General features: G+C 39.0%; 2 protein-coding genes and 1 long non-coding RNA gene across 3 annotated transcripts in view; 2 read left to right on the forward strand and 1 right to left on the reverse strand.

Moving 5' to 3' along the window:
- LOC146376642 (phospholipid-transporting ATPase ID-like) overlaps positions 1–11,065 on the forward strand; it is a 50,183-nt gene extending 39,118 nt beyond the window's left edge. Inside the window, exons 18-28 of the mRNA XM_084945699.1 lie at positions 612–776; positions 870–981; positions 1,070–1,175; positions 1,255–1,390; positions 1,818–2,001; positions 2,192–2,415; positions 2,963–3,046; positions 3,202–3,447; positions 3,547–3,685; positions 5,635–5,765; positions 6,451–11,065. Of these exons, the coding sequence (XP_084801825.1) occupies positions 612–776; positions 870–981; positions 1,070–1,175; positions 1,255–1,390; positions 1,818–2,001; positions 2,192–2,415; positions 2,963–3,046; positions 3,202–3,447; positions 3,547–3,685; positions 5,635–5,765; positions 6,451–6,780 (1,857 nt within the window). The 3' untranslated portion in view covers positions 6,781–11,065. The remainder of the gene's footprint in view (positions 1–611; positions 777–869; positions 982–1,069; positions 1,176–1,254; positions 1,391–1,817; positions 2,002–2,191; positions 2,416–2,962; positions 3,047–3,201; positions 3,448–3,546; positions 3,686–5,634; positions 5,766–6,450) is intronic.
- A 1,336-nt stretch (positions 11,066–12,401) lies between these two features.
- LOC146376643 (uncharacterized) lies at positions 12,402–12,973 on the reverse strand. The gene is made up of 3 exons (XR_014801766.1): positions 12,806–12,973; positions 12,665–12,714; positions 12,402–12,492 (listed from the first exon to the last, which is right to left on the reverse strand). It is a non-coding gene; the product is annotated as an uncharacterized LOC146376643 (long non-coding RNA).
- On the forward strand, positions 12,972–18,371 carry LOC146376644 (uncharacterized). The gene is made up of 3 exons (XM_084945150.1): positions 12,972–13,170; positions 15,288–16,195; positions 16,583–18,371. The coding sequence occupies exons 2-3, from the start codon at positions 15,465–15,467 to the stop codon at positions 16,818–16,820; spliced, it is 969 nt and encodes a 322-aa protein (XP_084801276.1). The 5' UTR covers positions 12,972–13,170; positions 15,288–15,464; the 3' UTR covers positions 16,821–18,371.

Genomic DNA, 18,371 nt, shown 5'->3' on the forward strand with positions numbered 1-18,371 from the left:
GTGGAGTTGAGTACACATCAATTCTTGAGCAATATAAGGCTGTAAAGGTAACAGGCACAACCTCTCACATAATACTTTAAGTAAAGTGCTGTAGGTATAGCACTATTTTTTTTTTTTTAAATAAACGTGTTGGTACGTTTTTTCTCTTACTGACAGGAAAGGAAATAAAAGATTTAAATTCATGCTTTATGGAAGGTTTGTTTGTGTGGGTTTGACATAAGATAAATTGCAGTTCTCGCGGTCATCATAAATGGGGAGATATCCACCACAGCTTCATTTGACTTTATTTGCCTTGTTTTAAATATTTGTATTTGGACAACAGCGGAGCTGTAGCGCAGGTACGTCAGAGTAAGCTGCCATGTTCAAAGTGCCTTTCTTTATTCCTCCTTCTTCTATGTCTGTTCTTTTTGTCCGAGGGAAGTTTTGGGAAAGATCTGATTAATTTCTCGCTGTCATTTTTGCTCCTCTAATCTTGAACTGAGCAAGAGTTTGACTTTTGTTTATATGTGCAAATGCCTTGAGCTTGTGTGTGCGTTTGTGTATTTGTGTGTGTGTACCTTCTAGTATCCAGCGTTCATCCATATAAGTATATGCATGTGGAATTTCTGCAGGAATTTGCAGGGGATGGGCTGCGGACTCTGGCTCTTGCTTACAAGGATCTGGATGAGGAGTACTTTAACCAGTGGATACAGCGCCACCATGAGGCCAACACTGCACTGGAGGATAGAGAGGGCAAACTGGACCAGTTGTATGAGGAGATAGAGAAGGATCTCCTGGTAAGACGATAAAGGCAGCTCATACTGTAAAAACATAACTGCGTGGTAAAATGAACAGCATTCTGATTATGTGTGTGTTCTGTGTGTGTTCAGCTGCTTGGAGCAACAGCCATAGAGGACAAGTTGCAAGATGGAGTACCTCAGACTATCGAGCAGCTGTCTAAGGCTGACATCAAAATCTGGGTTTTGACCGGTGACAAGCAAGGTACATAACTTTGAATAAGATGAAAGTTAATGCGTATGGGGAACAGACTCCAGTCCACACACGGTGATGTTGATTGTCTGTGTTGCAGAAACCGCAGAGAACATTGGTTACTCGTGCAACTTGCTACGGGAAGAGATGAATGATGTCTTCATCATCTCGGGCAACTCACTTGAGGATGTCCAGCAGGAACTGAGGTCAGAGGAAATCTTAGACTAAACATGTTTTACTATCTCATTATGACAGGTTTTCATATACTGTTGATTTTTTTTCTAGAAATGCCCGAACCTCCATGAAGCCAGATGCAGCTGAGAATTCAGAGTTTTTACCCGAAATGGATAAAGGTGTGAAAGTGGTCACAGATGAGGTGGCGAATGGGGAGTATGGCCTGGTCATCAATGGACACAGTTTGGTACATACATACATAAAATTTCAGTTTATGTGCATGCTGTCACTTTCAAACTTTAAAAGATGTGCTTACTTTGTAACTGGCGAGTTGCTGCCGTATGCAAATGCTGTCCTCAGTTTCTTACTTAGAGCCTAATTTTTTATTGAGTATGAAAGACGTGTTTATTTGATGAAACAAGCTCTTCTGGAAGTCCAATAAAATAAAAGTACTGTAGCTACAGTGGGGAACTTTTTTTTTCCATCCATGAAACTTTATTTTGAAAGACATTATGATTTAAAATCATCAAACAGAGATGCAAAAAAAGCCCGACCTTTTTCTTGTGCTCATGTTCCAGTCTTTGTTAACAGTCATGGCTGCTCTGACAGTCACACGTTTTTTATTGCCTGTCTTCTTCTAAGCTCACCTTTTTCTTACCCCCTCTGTCCCTCAGGCATACGCTTTGGAGCACAGCCTGGAGCTGGAGTTCCTGAGGACGGCATGCATGTGCAAAGCAGTGATCTGCTGCAGGGTGACTCCTCTGCAGAAGGCTCAGGTGGTCGAGCTGGTCAAGAAGTACAAGAAGGCAGTCACACTGGCAATTGGAGATGGAGCCAATGATGTCAGCATGATCAAAGGTAGCAGAAGAAACTCAAACTGCTTCATATGAACCTCCTGTTTGTTCTCCAATGCCTTCCCAAGTTTGGAAAACCTTTCCCCTATACTCAACCATTAATTCTAATTATCCCTTATGTATATATAGTATCTTCATTTTGTTTCAGAAAAACTAAAATACTCTTTCTTCATTCTCATTTTTTCCCCACACAGCGGCTCATATAGGTGTGGGCATCTCAGGCCAGGAGGGCATGCAGGCTGTGCTGTCCAGCGATTACTCCTTTGCCCAGTTCCGTTTCCTGCAGCGCCTCCTGCTGGTGCACGGCCGTTGGTCCTACCTGCGCATGTGCAAGTTCTTGCGCTACTTCTTCTACAAAAACTTCACCTTCACCTTCGTCCATTTCTGGTTTGCCTTCTTCTGTGGTTTCTCTGCGCAGGTGAGAGAGGAGAAGTTACAAAATTATGATCGAGCCATTGCAGAAATGCCTTTAACCTGTATTTTTCTTGTAGTCAAGTTAGACTAAACATAATATGACATTCAATCTGTAAATAATTATATATAAACACTCACTCACTTCATTGTGTGTCATGAAAAGGCAGAACAAACCAGTTAGAGAAGTCATAGTGAGATCTGAATTTTAGTATGTAAATGAGATTGGAAGGGGTAGAAAAAAACCCAAACTGTACTAAAACTCTGAACAGCAGACATATTATTAACGATTTGTGTTTATACAGTAATTTAAAAAAATGAGACATGAAGCAGAATAACACCAGTTACACCAGAGCCTAGGTATGGTCAGTGAAAAAGACCAAATTATTTTGAAAGGAAAATAAGAGATACAAAAAATAACATCAGTTTACAAATTTCAAATACGATGCTGCACATTTTGAATGATAATGTGAAGTCTGTTAATGCACTTCATTTCATTTGAGTCCAAAATTGAAGAAGTTAGTTAAAGGTCCACTTCTGTTTTTGCTTTTCAGACTGTGTATGATGAGTGGTTTATAACGCTCTACAATCTGATGTACACAGCACTACCTGTACTGGGAATGAGTCTATTTGATCAGGTAATGGGATCATCTGTATGTATGAAAATATCATGACCATAAATCTGAGCTCAAATGAATTCCTTCCCGCCCAAAAAAAGAAAAAGAAAACCCCCAAAACAAACCCAAACCAACTAAAAAAGGATCTAATGTCTTTGTCTCCCCCTGCTGGTTAGGATGTGAATGATGTGTGGAGTTTCCAGCATCCTCAGCTCTATGTTCCAGGTCAACTCAACCTGTACTTCAGCAAGAAGTCCTTCTTCAAATGTGCCCTCCACAGCTGCTACAGCTCCTTGGTGCTCTTTTTTATCCCCTATGCTGCTATGTATGATACAGTGAGGGATGATGGGAAGGACATCGCCGACTACCAGTCCTTCGCCCTCCTCACTCAGACATGTCTGCTGTTTGCTGTCAGCATCCAGGTATCCAGAAACCTTTCTTTTGCATAATTTTTCAAATGTTTATTTGTTTATTATAAAACGTATATAACTATAGAACCTGCTTGCTGTCTTTGCCCATAGCTGGGGTTTGAGATGTCCTACTGGACGGCAGTTAACACGTTCTTCGTGTTGGGAAGCCTGGCGATGTACTTTGCTGTCACATTCACCATGTACAGTAACGGCATGTTCACCATATTGCCATCAGCCTTCCCTTTCATAGGTGAGTGACAAACTTGCCATCTCTGACAGCTTTGAGTATCCAATCCATAAATGTAACGATGTGGTTTTTTTTGACTGCATGTCTGCGCCGGCTGCTCACTCTTTTATGTGAGGCTAAAGTTAATCTCAAGTAATTCAAATAAGACTAACAGTGTTTGAATTGTGTTTAGTATCTTTGCAGAACGTCTGCGTTATGAGGTCACGTGGTAGTGGCTTTCAACATGTTTGTTTTTCTCACTAAATTGATCTACATAGTCTTGGAAAGTTGTAAAATTTGAGATAAATACTTCTTTTCTTTTCGCTTATTCTCTATATACAAAATTCTAATCAACATTCAATTTTTCTTCAATTGAAACAGTTCTGTTTTAATATTTTAAAATAAAATCTCCTCCTTGATTGAAAGGCCTTTCTTTTTAGGCTACCACAATGTGCAACAATATTTGACAGTCTGAGTGTCTTTAGACTGGGAAAAGCTGAGACACCGTTTAAAGTAACACACAATCCTCTAACGCTGGTCATGCACTGTGCCATTTTTTGGCCCATTTTGAGACGATTTTTCAGTCGTGCGACCGTTTTGGTGATCGGCCCGAGTTTCGCCTTCAAGTAATTGAAGGCGAAATTGAAGTAATTTTCGTGTGTCGTGCATCGTGTAGTATACGTCGGGTAACGAGAAGTGATTAACACCTCACGACCAGCTCCCGATCATCAGTTGTTTGGTCGTAAGAAAATCCAACCTGTTTGAAATCCTGTCGGCCGCCATGAGGGTGTCACCGCAGCCTCTCACACTGCGCACACGCAAACACAGAAATGAAAGTGAAAAGACGGAGCAGCACGGCAGTGCAGCGTGTGATCTGGACACAAGCGATGAAAGCGCAACTTGTAGAACTTTGGCAAGCTCATCTGAGCCTTTTCGATGTGGCCTCACAAAATTATCACGACAGCAACAACCATGAAAATAGTTGGATGGACTTTGCTGCTCAATCACAGCTGCCTGATTTTTCATTAGCAATTTAGCAGAGTTGATGGTGGTGGTGTGCATGTCTGTGTGAGTGAAAGACAGAGAGCGAGAGGCAGATTTTGTGTTATAACCTTCATCTTATGGACGCACAGTGTGAGCACTCAGGTCGCATCAGAGCATCGGGCCGTATAGTGTGAGACCCTGCATCGTGACCTACGAACTTCCAACCCCTGCGAGTCAATCGTACAGTTTGAGCTGAATAACGCAACTGAAAAAAATCGCACAGTGTTTGCCCAGCTTAAGAGCTTTCACTGTTTCACCCTGGTGTTTTACAGTAGATACCTCTATATACTGAGGTGTCAGTATTTAAGGAGGTCTGAAATGACAAGGCAATGGAGCCTTTTTGGGTCACAATGATCTGTGGCGACCTGGCTTGTTGTCTAGGAAAAATAATTTTAAGATGATTTATAATGATTTTAATTACAAGATATTTATAAGAGATAATTAAAAAACCTCTTTGGGGGGAAAGGATAAACTTGAGAACAGAGATGCTGCACTCTAACAGTAATACAATCTCCTAAAATGAGTATTTCGATGTGAGGACAGCCTGGTCTTACTAAATGTTCACGTGTGTCTAAACATTTAAAATAATATTCATCCCAAGTTATTTTCTTTTTGTTTTGATTATTTTTGCCTCAATACATGAGCATTTGTAACCTTTAGTAAAGTGGAGCTATTACACCTATTACCTTTTTTTATTTGTGGACTCCACTAATACTAATTATCCTTTCTAATGACTCATCTGTTGTTAGGAGAATAATCCAATATTCTTCATGTTTTCATTGCTCTGAGGGTTAACAGGTTAATTTGATATCCATAAAATAGAACAGAATTCATATATAGGGATAAAAGTTTGGGCCAGATAGTACTGTAAATAAAATCTCTTCACACCTGTAATTATACAAACCTTTTGTATGTGTGTGTTTATTCAGGAACAGCACGAAACTCCCTGAACCAGCCCAACGTTTGGCTGACGATCTTCCTCACTTCCATCCTGTGTGTCCTTCCCGTCATTACCAACCGTTTCCTGATGATTCAGCTCTGCCCCACCATCAATGATAAGGTAGCAGAGGAGATGCAGCTCTACCTGTTGTGCTTGACTATCATGGAAAACTCACACCTCCATTTTTAGGTGTTAGACTTTTTAAGAATCTGCCAGGAAGCTAGTTTAGGGTAGTGAGACGCTTCCTCCTCTCAGTGTGACTTTCGGTTTCTGAGGAAATCATCTTCAGTGTCCTTTTTAAACGATTGCCAATAAACAAGTGTCAAAAAACAGGGAAAAGGTCATTTTACAGTAACGTTTTACTCACAACAAAGTAATCTAGAAACATGGCATAGAAAACTACTCAAAACTAATTCATCCTACTTTAACAGTGCTAACTTGCCAAAAACAAGTACAGGTTAAAAAGCAGAGCTTATTGAGAATCAATGTGATCATTCATTCAAGGTATGTTGAATTGCAGTTTGAGGGTGCAACTTGAGTTCTGTGTACCTGAGATACAAGACAGACAAACAAGACGTGATTCATCCTTTAACTAGTTTATTTGGATAGATGTGTTTACTCCTGAGATTCAAACCCACGGCTCTCTGAGGAGTTTCTCAAAGGATTTGTCTTTTTAAAGGTTTTCTCACATATACAATATGTTTAAGATGGACTCATTAACCTTCTGGCTTCTTATTTAACTAAATGTTTCCTTAAAACACCCACTCCTGCATTATAACTGTCTCATTTCCTCCCCAAATGTTAGGTTATGTTCAAAGTGAGGCAGGCGAAAGCAACACCTGCTCCACCAACTCGACGTGCCCGCATCCGTCGCACCAGCTCCCGCCGTTCGGGCTACGCCTTCTCGCACGCACAGGGCTATGGGGACCTGGTGACATCGGGTCGGTTCCTGCGGCGTCCTGCCCTGACACGATCTTCTGCTTTCACCCACGCAGGCCGCACCACTACTAGCTTCAGTCCAATGGGACGATCGGCCGGTTACAGCCCAACGGGACGTCCTCAGAATAACAAGGTCCCAGACGTGGAGGTGACTTCCCTGCAGATGTATAGGACAATCACTGATTCTGCTCCCTGATGAACAGCACATTTAGGACTCTTTGGAGAAATTTGGGAGCAAATAATTAACTACTGACTGGAGAGCTGCATGATGCTGGCAGCCAGAAGTGTTCAAAGGTCCTATTTGTTGCAATGAAGAGCTTGCTTGGGCTTTCCAGAGAAGTTCATGTCAAAGATTTTTCATACCTACACAGAAGACGAGGTTTGAAGAGTACATGACTTAAGCTCCTTACATTTTTCTCTGAAATGGTGTCATCAAAGGGAACTACAGCAACAAATGTAGCCACTTATGATGGGTATATGAATCGTCTTCTTAAGATGCCAGCGGATGAGAGGGTGATTAATGAAAGCTTTCTGTCAATATAGATAACAACGGGGTGCTTTGTCTTCAAATAGGAAAGGAAACAATATGTCATCATGTTTACAGGCTACCCAGTCTATCTGGGAGTCCAGCTGGAAAGCAGTGTTTGCAGAGGAAATAACGAGCAAAGCCATGTTGCACAAGATATTGACTTTTTAAAGCATTTTATTTTCTTAATTTGAAAGCTGTACAAGCGGTCAGCACTTTGGCTGTGTCACAGTGGCAGTGGGGAATAACCAAACATATCATGAACTGCTTCTTCTAATACAATACCATATTAAGAGCCCAGGGTGGAGTGGGGTGTAATACTCAGAGAAGAAAACTCATAAATTTACAAGAAAAATGTCGAGGAATCGCGTCACTTAACTTTAAGGTTTGGAAAAACCAAAAAGTCACAGAAAGTAGATTTTGGTATGTTGATAGAGTCAGTTGAGTCTTATTTAAACACTCTTATTGATCCAAAAATGAATGAAAACATTTCGATGGAGACAGATGTCGTTGGCGTTGTAGCAACATTTGTACAAAATTTAAATTTGTGAGGTCTCTGCCCCATAATGAGTTTATTTATTTTATTAAAGTTGAGCGCCCTGAATACCCAGAGGTGGGTAGAATAGCCAAAAATTGTACTCAAGCAATAGTAGCACTACCTCAACATAGTTTTACTCAAGTAAAAGTAAAAAGTAGCCGTCCAAGAAATTACTCAAGTAAGAGTAAAAAAGTATTTAGTGAAAGTGGCTACTTGAGTACTGAGTAACTGATAATAACATCTGATTTAATGTTTAAAAATGAGCCAATCAGACAGACAAAAATATAAAGTTTAATACTGAAAAGCAAAATAAAAATACTACATATAAAAAAAACATAATTACAAAATAATAAATCTAATCTTTTCAAAATCATTATGAAACTAATATTTAGAGAAGGTAATATAAATGTTGCTAAAATTGGGTAAAGTACTTCCAGTAACAATACATGGTGATACTTTACTTCTCCAAATGGCACAACAGGCTCAGCCGATAGAATAACATTAAAACAACAAACCTTATGTACAAACAAGAAGTCTCACTTTGACATAGACTGTAGGACTGTGTCTCATGCCTTTTTGGTTATTATTTTGTTTATTATTGTTTATTATTCATTAAATGAAGTTACTCACACTGAGTAGAGTAGCAAGAATTTTTTCCTCAAGTAAGAGTAACAAGACTTCATAATATTATTACTTGAGTAAAAGTAAAAAGTACAGTGTAGAAAAACTCCTCTTGAAAGCATTTTTTTTCCTCAAGTAAATGTAATTAGTTAGTACCCACCACTGTGAATACCCCATAATACACCAAAATAAAAAGCAATAATGATAACAATGTTTATATGGCCATAATATTCCACTTTTAACGAAGGTTTACACTTTGTGGTTTGTTTGTTTTTTAATTTGTGTTTATTGTTTTCTTGTGTGCTGAAAGCATTTCACCAAACTTGCCGAATTTGGGAAAACTTGGCAAAAAATATCTTATTTTTGATTTACATCCAAACTGTTTAGATATTTAAACAATAAAATAAAGCCTGGAGTATAATGAGGTATACTCTTTGCTTCAAGTAAGTTATTGCTTACCTAAAACAAATTATTAGTAAAGGTCAGTTTCTTATGAAACCCCACAGCCCACTGCCCATTTTTGATTTCTGCCACATTTTACTGATATTAAACACCTGTTCAATGATCCCAGTCTGCTGCTTTTAAGGATAAATTGCAAAATAAATGTGAGGAACTCACAAGATTATTGAAGAGATATGTGAAAAGTACATACAAATATTTTGGACATTGTATCAGTATTCATCAGCGTGTAAACAGAATTAACGAGAAGATATGACTCCTTGGTTGAATGACTCCAAACATTCCCAGCTTGGTGACAAATGTGGGAACGGTGTTCAAAGCTTTTACGTCAATATCTTATAAATCAAAATCAACCCAAACTTTATCTCGTTATAAGAGCGTGGCTGTGCTGTAGACATCAAATGGTGCAACATGTGGAGCATAGTGGTAATGTAAATAAGTTAAAGGGCATATCCTACTTGACCAGCACGGGGATACCAACCCAAAGGTTTCCGGTCTACCGGCTTATTATTTTTTACCAAAAATTAAAGGACAGATTGTTCTTTATGTTTCCACAAAGTGGTCTTCAATTTTCTGCAGTGCAACTTTATATTCCTTCAGTTGTGTTTTGATTTACGTTTTGGTTACAGCAGCTGATGCATCCAGATGCTGTCTGGAGCTTGTTTCTAACAGACTGAATTGAGTTCCGGCATCCCGGTGTGTCTGAAACACACCTTCTGTGGCAGATTGTGCTTCCTCACTAATGTCCGATTTTCCTCTGCCATTAAACTAGCAAAACCAAAAGGGGAACCTGTTCCTCATCGAACAAGAGAAGTGGACTCTGATGGCTGTATAGAACCTAATCCAAGTAAGACATGCTGTAGAAACTTGATAACATCTACCTGTGTTTCGGAGGTTTATCACAATGTACACACACTACAGAGTTGATCAAGAAATCCTTTAATCCATTCAGGGACACATTTGGCTTCACATTTGTCTTCATGCCACTGAGCACCTGTTTTATTTTTTTGTCTTTTTCGTGCATTAAAACCTGCAGTGAGTGCGAACAGGGTTTAAAAACACTGCTCAGATCATTCCTATGGACTGTGCTGTATAAATAATAATATTTATACCTCATTGTATTTATCAGATCGCGTGCTTGGTAATCACTTTCATTTGAATTTCATGTATTTGCTTTAAGTTGTAATGTATGTCTGCATTTGTCTTTATCACCATCTCTTTCTTCAAGTGTTGCATCAGCCTGCTAAAAATTGGAGCAAAAGAAAACGCACATGCTGCCTTATTATTCAGATAAAATGATATTTTCTTACTTTTCTTATTTTATGCAACTAAGAATGTTTGATCAAAAATAAAGCTGTTAAAAAAACAAATCAAAACTGATTGCAGATGTTTTAAGTTCAAAAAGGAAAAATGTTATTTTATACAGTGATTTTCAATTATTTGTTATATTAATGATCACTGAAAGCTTAAACAGTGGTCCAAAACTGGTTTGGTATTTGTAAGTTAATGATGTTTAATGTCCGATTTCCCCTTTTTGTTCCTTTTCCGGTTGTGAACGTTGACTCTGTAAAATTTAACCCCCAACGATACTTTTTAAAGGATACATTGTGACTTTAGAATAAACTACAAAGTCACAGAATTTAATGCTGGAAGTGAGTGTGATGAAACTGGTTTATATCACAGTTATTATTTACATTATTTACAGTACAGGCATTCTTTATAGAAACAGTTCAGTGTTTGTATATATGGAAAAAACATTTTCTGTTGTTTTGGAAAATGATACTGCATTTGACCTTTAGCCAAAAGTCAAAATCAACAGAGCAAGTCGAGCTTTGAGTCAGATGTTTCTAATTTTATTACATTAGATCCAACTTCCCATTTTTTCTGACAGCTAGTAAATAAATAAAATGCAAATTCTCCAGAGCTCTTTGATGCTTGTGCACGCGTCACAAGCATGGCTTTTATTTTGGACAGCATCTTTAATTAGGAAGAGGGAATAATCTTGTTTAAATAAACAGTTAAACATAATTTAACAGAGTTTTGTCTGTTTTATTGATCCATAATAAATTAATTAAGGGTAGTCGCAGTCCAAAACACCTTTTCCAAGTGGTACATAAATGGTAGCCATACATATAAATTCCAGCATTTATGAGTTTGTTTTTATTATTACTGCATCTGCTGCCTTGAGTGTAACATAAGGGATTTTTGACAATTGTTTCTCAGACGTGACAAAAATCAACTTAGCACTGCTCTTTCTGATATCTCCTTCATGTTGTTTTGTACCTTAAAACATTTTTACTGCAATAAAAAGATTTGAAAGATCAACATACTTCATCGTTACACTCTTTACTTGTTTTTGTTATTAATACGTTGCACTACTTTCTCAGTAAGTTAATAGTAAGTAATAAAAATGCTGCAAAGTGACACTATAGCTGGAGTTTTCTTCCACTGCAGTTATGCTTGCGCATAATTGGAACATAAGAAAAAGCAGAAGATGTTATTCGTCTTTCAGTCTACGGGCAACCGTTTTATCACAACCGACTCAAATGTTCCTTAACCTGCTGATTTTTAACCTGTTCTGATGTCATGACATTTTTGTGAACCTTGATCTCTGCCTACTTTCTGTTTGTGCTTGCTGACCTACTAACAGCCTGTTTTCTATTTGTTTTAATAAATTACCACAGAGTGCTCCTGCCAACATACACTGTCTGAGAAGTTACAATAAAAAACCCCAAAACAAAGGTAGTTAATTAAAGCTGCAGAGCATCATTCAAAGGGACAGTCCCCTCTCCAAATCAAAATAATGGTTCCCCTCATTGTCATTCAGTGTCACTCAGTTCCATAACATTCAGCAGCACTATAGATTTTATACATTGAATCTGAAAAGTGGCCCTCACATCTTTTCTCTAAAAGTTTTAAAGTAGAATAGATGAGTTGTGATAGAGGGCGATACTACATGAATCCGTCTCCTTATGTCAGTCACCAAACACACTATGTCATTAATACTAATGGAATATGTGGTTTGCAAATGTAATCAACCCTTTTCACATTTGCAAACCTCAATTCAATTTGGTAAATATCACAATGTTACATTGAAAAGCAACATAATTAGTTGGATATTTTAGCGTCTAAGAATAATTCATAGCGAATAATCAGATTTCAATCTGATCCACCTGTTTTAGGGTGGAGCCTTTAGTTGTCAAACCAGAGGAAAAACTTAAAGAACCATTTGTGGCAAAGCAGATAAGATGAGAGATGAGATCACATAGAGGCAGTCCACTAAATTATCAAGCACTTAAAGTAACATTATTCAGTACAGACACTGGAAAATCACCCTGCCACTCCACAGACCTGCACACGAAGCAAACTGGTAACAGAGTTGTTTCATATTAAAGTTTTTGAATTGATGCAAACGCTCCCTTTACTGCACAGACTCAGCACCGAGCATCATGTGCCACAGTTTCACACGTGGAGAACAGATTTGTAGTCCGTGGCATCAATGTAGTGGCAGCCATCCTGTTGGAGCCATGTTTATAGTTAATCCTGTTAAATGCTGCCATCCATATCAATATGCTCTGTTTGCAGTGTCCATTGGCATTTTTTAAGTGTGCTACTGCAAAGCATCCATGAAACGCATGAAAAACTACATTGTGAAAAATAGTTCTTGTTTTTCCAGCTAGCTTCAGTATTTCCTCCCTCATTCTTCCTCACCTCTTACAACCTCTGTCCTCTCCCTCTCTTCATCGTCCTCACTCAGCTACAAACTAGAAAATAACAAAAATATAATCTTATGATTATAAGAGCAAGTGGGGGATCCACAGTTGACAACAGGACAAAACACTGCTAAGTTATGTGAAATCATCAGAATTGAATGTGGGTAAATAGAAGCTACAGCTTTATAATAATTGGAGAATTTGACTACATGTCGACTCTTACCCGCTTCTTTTTGCTCTGTCTTTCTTTGCTCTCTCCTCTCCTCCCTCTGTCTTTGTGCCGTCACCCAAAAGTTAAATATTACAGTGAATAAAGATGATGACATTTACGAAGGTGGGTAGTAAAAATCGCTTTAATGAATACCTGGAAACGATGGAGGAAATGAAATACACTGATTTCCAAGTGATGCGTTTGAGTGTAAGCTGAAACTTGGTGTGAAATCAGGTGGAAAATTTCTCCTCTCCGTTGATCCTTTAATCAGCATCACTGTGTTCAGGTGTGTGTGAGCTTTTAAACAGCCTAGCCGGAGTGTTGGGCCAGTAGGTGATTTGACTAAACCCGTTTCCTCCTTTTATTCAAATACGAAAGCCAGAAGTTGAGTTGGACAGAAGTCAAAACCAACTTTGGCAGTTACAGTTAAACCCGAAGGGTCGTTTTATCCGAGGCACCGACTCATAATGGTGAAGCGTGGGGCAAGAAAAGGCTGCAAATAGCGATGATTATGAGCGGTAAGAGCAGTTTTCTCTGCACGCTCACCACACCTCACTCATAAATCAAACAATTTTACGTTTGTTGTTTATACACCAACGCATATACTGGGCAGAACGACTTGTTGTAGAGGTTTTACACATCGAGAGAGGTTTAAGTCGAATTCGGCTTTGTGTTGTGTAAAGTTGTGACGAAAGAACTGATCGTTTCTGATCTTTGTCTTTTAATTCCCACTCCAGCTGTTTTACATGAAGTAAATGGTGTCATCGTTTTATCCTCTTTATGGTTAAAGAGTCTAATGTGTTGATTTTGTTGTTGATGAAGATTCAAGTTTTGTTTTGGTTTTCTAAGCTAGCTTTATGCCCCACTTAACTCTTCACCTAACACCTTGTTGTGGATCATCTTTTCCATCTTGAAAACTTAGCCTACTGCAATATAAGAAAACATCTGAAATGCCACACAGACTGACTTTTGTGACGCATTCATATTTGTGTCCACTCTTTTAGGAAATGCCAGTCTTTATGTAAATAGGAAAAAATGCTAACCTCATAGAGGATGACTAATGTAAAAGTTTCAGTTACATGTTAGAGCATCTGAGGTGATTCCTGCTCAGTGTGCTTTAGACTGTCACAGCGAGCAGGCCGGTGTTATTTTGCATGACATTTGCCTTTTGTAAATAAACCGGACAATGCAAATTTCTGTGCAGTTGGACATTCTGTGGAACGTGGCTCTAGCACCATGTTGTTTATTAAAACACAGACTGTAATTCAGTTTTACGTAAAGCTATGCAAACCAGTGGAAACATGTTGCCAGTTTAATACAGAGCTGATGTGAGAGAACCACAGGAGGTGGTACCAGTAAGCACTTTGTTTGTTTTTTAATGTTGACTACTAGAAATCCTTAATTTTGAAAATTAAAAACTATTCCAGGTGTCTTGAGCACCCTATATGTATATTTTAAAGTCCTTCAGACTGTGAGGTCTTAAAGATCAAACGTGTGGTCAAAAGTTTGGTAGAGAAGTGTATGTGGACTTTGTGTTTGAGACAGCATGAATGTGACTGTAGAAGTGTGCTTTGCCTGCAAAGCTGGAATGGCTTCAGTGAAAAGCTTTTGTGCTTTTTGTTGTATTTTGAATGCACAAACTGTCAGTTTGTCCCTTTCTGTAGTTTCTAAGAAAGTGGCGTATTTTTTTATGCACAGGCAGTTGGAAATTGGTAGTTTTAAAATAGTTGAATGTAGTTTTATGTAGATCTGATGTTTTAAGGAGAAGCACTCTTGTGTCTGTTTCACCACCAGCAGCAGCACTGATATAGGTGAGCAAAATTGTTAAGTGCCCACAACAGCCATAAATATGATGCGTAAGCTACTTCTGCCTCTTCAGATTGCAGTATTTAAACAATAGTATCCAGTACACATTTATGCCCCTCGATACCTGTGTTTACATAAATATTGTGTTAACCTCGCTTCTTGGGTCACAGTTGGTCTTTCAGTTTAATAATAATAATAATAATAATGTATACTTTGTTGATCCCCGTGGGGAAATTCCTCTCTGCATTTAACCCATTCACTCAGTGAAGCAGTGGGCAGCCACTGGGCGCCCGGGGAGCAGTGTGTAGGGACGGTACCTCAGGGTAGCCGTTCAGTGGATTCGAACCCCGACCTTCTGATCATGGGGCCACCACTCTACCTACTGAGCTATCCCTGTCCCTTTAAAAAAAAAAAAAAAAATTCATTTTATTTAAAGAGTTTTTTTTTTTTGTTTTTTTTTTTTTAAGAGTGCATTAACACAAAAACATTTTTTTGGCCAGCTGAAAAACTCCAGCTGTGAGTGCTTCGGAATCTGGAGTATCTTGTCACCTGAGACACTCTGGTTGCTATGTTACAAAATATCCACTTTGACCTTGGCTGTTGCTCTGCTGGTAGAACCACACTGAAGAAAATGTCCAAATGTTATTTCTATTATAAATTATATTAAAAAGATATTAGTGTAGGGCAGGGAACATTGGCATCAAACTGGAAATAACTTTATTTTAATGGTTCACAGATGGGAAATGCTAATATCAGTGTTTAGATTCAATTGAGGCAATAAGATTTAATAGTGGTAGTTTTGGTTATTGACAATGCGTTTCCTTTTTAGAGTGTGGAAAGGGTGTGATGATCTGAAGATTAGGGAGCAGCATCATCCCTCTGTCCAGTCTGTTAATCCACAACTGATGCGTCTCGCCCCTGGTTACTGCTGAAGGCTCAAGCTTCATCTCGTTTCAGCTTTGTTGTTCCTGTGTTGTCAGCTTGTCAGCACGTCAGCACATGAGACATGAATCCCTACGGAAATGAATATCTTGACTCTCATTTGAGTGGTGCCGCAGCATCTCGCTCTCAAAGTTCACCCCAAGAATTGGCTTTAGCGCCATCGTGTGATCAGTCTTCTCCAGTCATTCACCCAGATAATAGTTCTGCTACAGTTTCAGGCCACAACTTTCCTCCACACGAGGCCTCATCAGACCAAGAAGGTCCCCAAACCCTGGTCCAATCCCCAAGTTCTACATTCCCGCTTCCAGCCTCAAATCCAGACTTCAGTGTTGGAGCCAGGTCTCAGTCTGATCTAGCTTCAGTCTCTACCCCAGAACCTGGTTTCACAGCAAATCCCTACTCTGCGTTTGGCACCCCGTCTTCATATCAGGTCTCTGTGATCATCCCCTCCACAGACCTCCATCCCATTCCCCTCTCAACTCAGTGCTCTGAGGAAAACTGTCCAGACCTGGAGTGTGCCATCTGCTTCAGTCAATTCAACAATGTCTTCCGCTGCCCCAAGATGCTGCAGTGCAAGCATACATTCTGTCTGGAGTGCCTGGCTCGCATGAACGTCAAGTCGGCCGAGCCCAACGCCATCCAGTGTCCGCTGTGCCGCAGCTTTACACCCTTGCCTTCCCTCGGCCTGCCAAAACTGGCCACAGACTCAGATGTTTTGTCTTACCTTCCAGCTGCTATGCAGAGAGTCTACAGCATCCGTTTCCTCCGCAGCAAAGGGAAGCTGGAGGTCAAAAGGTCAGTGAGGGTGAAAGCCTTCTCCTTGCCTTTTTGTCCAAGTGGTTCTTTGAAAGTTCAAATATTTTCTTACTAGGTTTCCCCAGTATTGCAAAGGAAAAACTGAATAGCAGGAATATTTTAATACTCATATTAATCTTAATGTTGTTAAGGAGTGAAGTCAACAAGTCGCGCTGTTTATCTGAAATGTATTTTACTGGTGATAGTAGAGCTGTGAAATTGGCTCGGGGGAATATATCAGTTATTAATCAGCAAAAGGTGTGCGTATAGATGGATTGTGCATTTTTTTTTTCGAAATATTTTTGCACTGGTAACTGCGTAGAACTAAATTACTTGAATAAATGCATAAAACATTTAGTTTGAATTTATTTAATTTTTGTTTTTAAGGTCAACTGACGGACAACGTCGGTGGCCTCGGCAGTCGCTGACGTCTCTGAGATCCATCCACCGCTCTCTGGACGTGGGCATTCCCAGTGGGAACGCAGAAGGTCACAGTCAGTCACGCGGCACTGTGTTCAGACTGACGAGATACCCGGTGTGTCGTGCCTTACTCCTAACATCTGTGGTGATGATAATGGTGCTTCTGACTGGTGTCATTATCTTCCTCCTCACCTGCTGCAAATAACTGAGTGACATCTTGTCCTGTGAAGTCTTATAAAAATTGGTGTCATGTCACTTAAAAAAAAAAAAAAAAAAAAAAGATTCTCCCTAATTACATGAAGCAACAGCTTTTCCTGCTGCTATTTAAAAACTGATCCAGATGTGCAATAAACATCACTATTTGAGGCGGTGTTGGATTCAACAGCTTATAACTAGCCAATGGGCTTCAAAGCGAAGCGCTCCTTTTTAAATACAAAACTGCGGAAACTGGATAAAGACAACTGAGAAACTAGAAGGTGGACTTTTAATCGTGAACATAACACTTCAGCTTCTAATAACTGCCCAGGTATCTCTTCTTGTTTTATTCCTTAGTTTTACAAACTATCAATGCACTTTTATCTGCCTCCCCTGTGCCAAAGGCTGTACATGATCAGCTTGCTGTTGATAACTTGATTAACATAACATCTTGTTGTTCAAGCCATAAAATGGTCAAGAAAAGACAGTAGTGGGAAAGAAAGTAGATCCAGTTGATTTTCATTGTAGCATTTTTGCAAATCTTTGTGTTGATATTTTAAAAAAAGCTTTATATTAAAGATGAGGGATGACGCACTAGGAGCAAAAACTGGTTGTCAGGTTCAAAATGCATGTTAAAGTCTTCATGGCTTACATTTAACTGCTAAAAAGAATTGTTTTGCAATTTTGTTACTATCATTTAATAAGTTAAAGCCATTATTATAGGCTATTGTTTTGGTCTGGTTGCCTGACTTTAACTACGAGATTCTTTAAACTTACCATAAGCTATTGCCTTCTTCCTTGTTCTGCTCTGTGTACGAAAGTTGTTTTATTTTTGCAGCAGCACCCCCCCGGGAAACTTTGAGCACTTTAAAAAGGTGGAACCTGAAGTGTGAATGTTGCACGTTTGATTCATACGTGTATTGCTAACAACAGGTTTCATTTAGTTGGAGCTGCAGCTTGGGTTTCATGCAAATCACCTAAACCGCAATTTGCGCACTTTGCATTTTCATAGATGCTGGATCATTTTTGTGTTTTCAGCATCGCCACTGTAGGGTTTTCCATGCACGTAGTTTTACTTTAATGTCTAGGGTTCGAGATATCTGCTGCTTAATTCTTCATAGCCACAATGGAATGACTTGAAGGCTTATCCATTTAGTTTTAGATCTATATCCAGTTAACTCTTCTCCTCTTCGACAAGGAATTTTTTTTTTTTAATGCATATTTGTTTTTCTATGCTGTGAGTACTATGAACTAAACTGTTATAAATTATCCAAGGATATGCAGCTCATTTCTGAAAAGGCAAAACGGGGGTATGTGGGTAAAATCGCCTTTAAATGTGTGAACTTTGGGTTTGCATGTCATATTCTGTTACATTCAGCAAGCGGCTGAGCTGTGGGATGTCTGGTGAATGTTGCCCCAATATACAAAATATTTGCTCTAATACTGCAGATTCTCACTCCAGTGGTTTTATATTAATCTACACCTCTGGCATCAAGCAACACCTGTTGTAAAACTATTTTGACTTGCAAATCAAAGATGAAAATGCTGCTGCTTTTTTTTT

Source organism: Perissodus microlepis, chromosome 12 (assembly GCF_051167445.1).
Source record: "Perissodus microlepis isolate ML-2025 ecotype Zambia chromosome 12, ASM5116744v1, whole genome shotgun sequence".
Lineage (NCBI taxonomy): Eukaryota > Metazoa > Chordata > Actinopteri > Cichliformes > Cichlidae > Perissodus > Perissodus microlepis.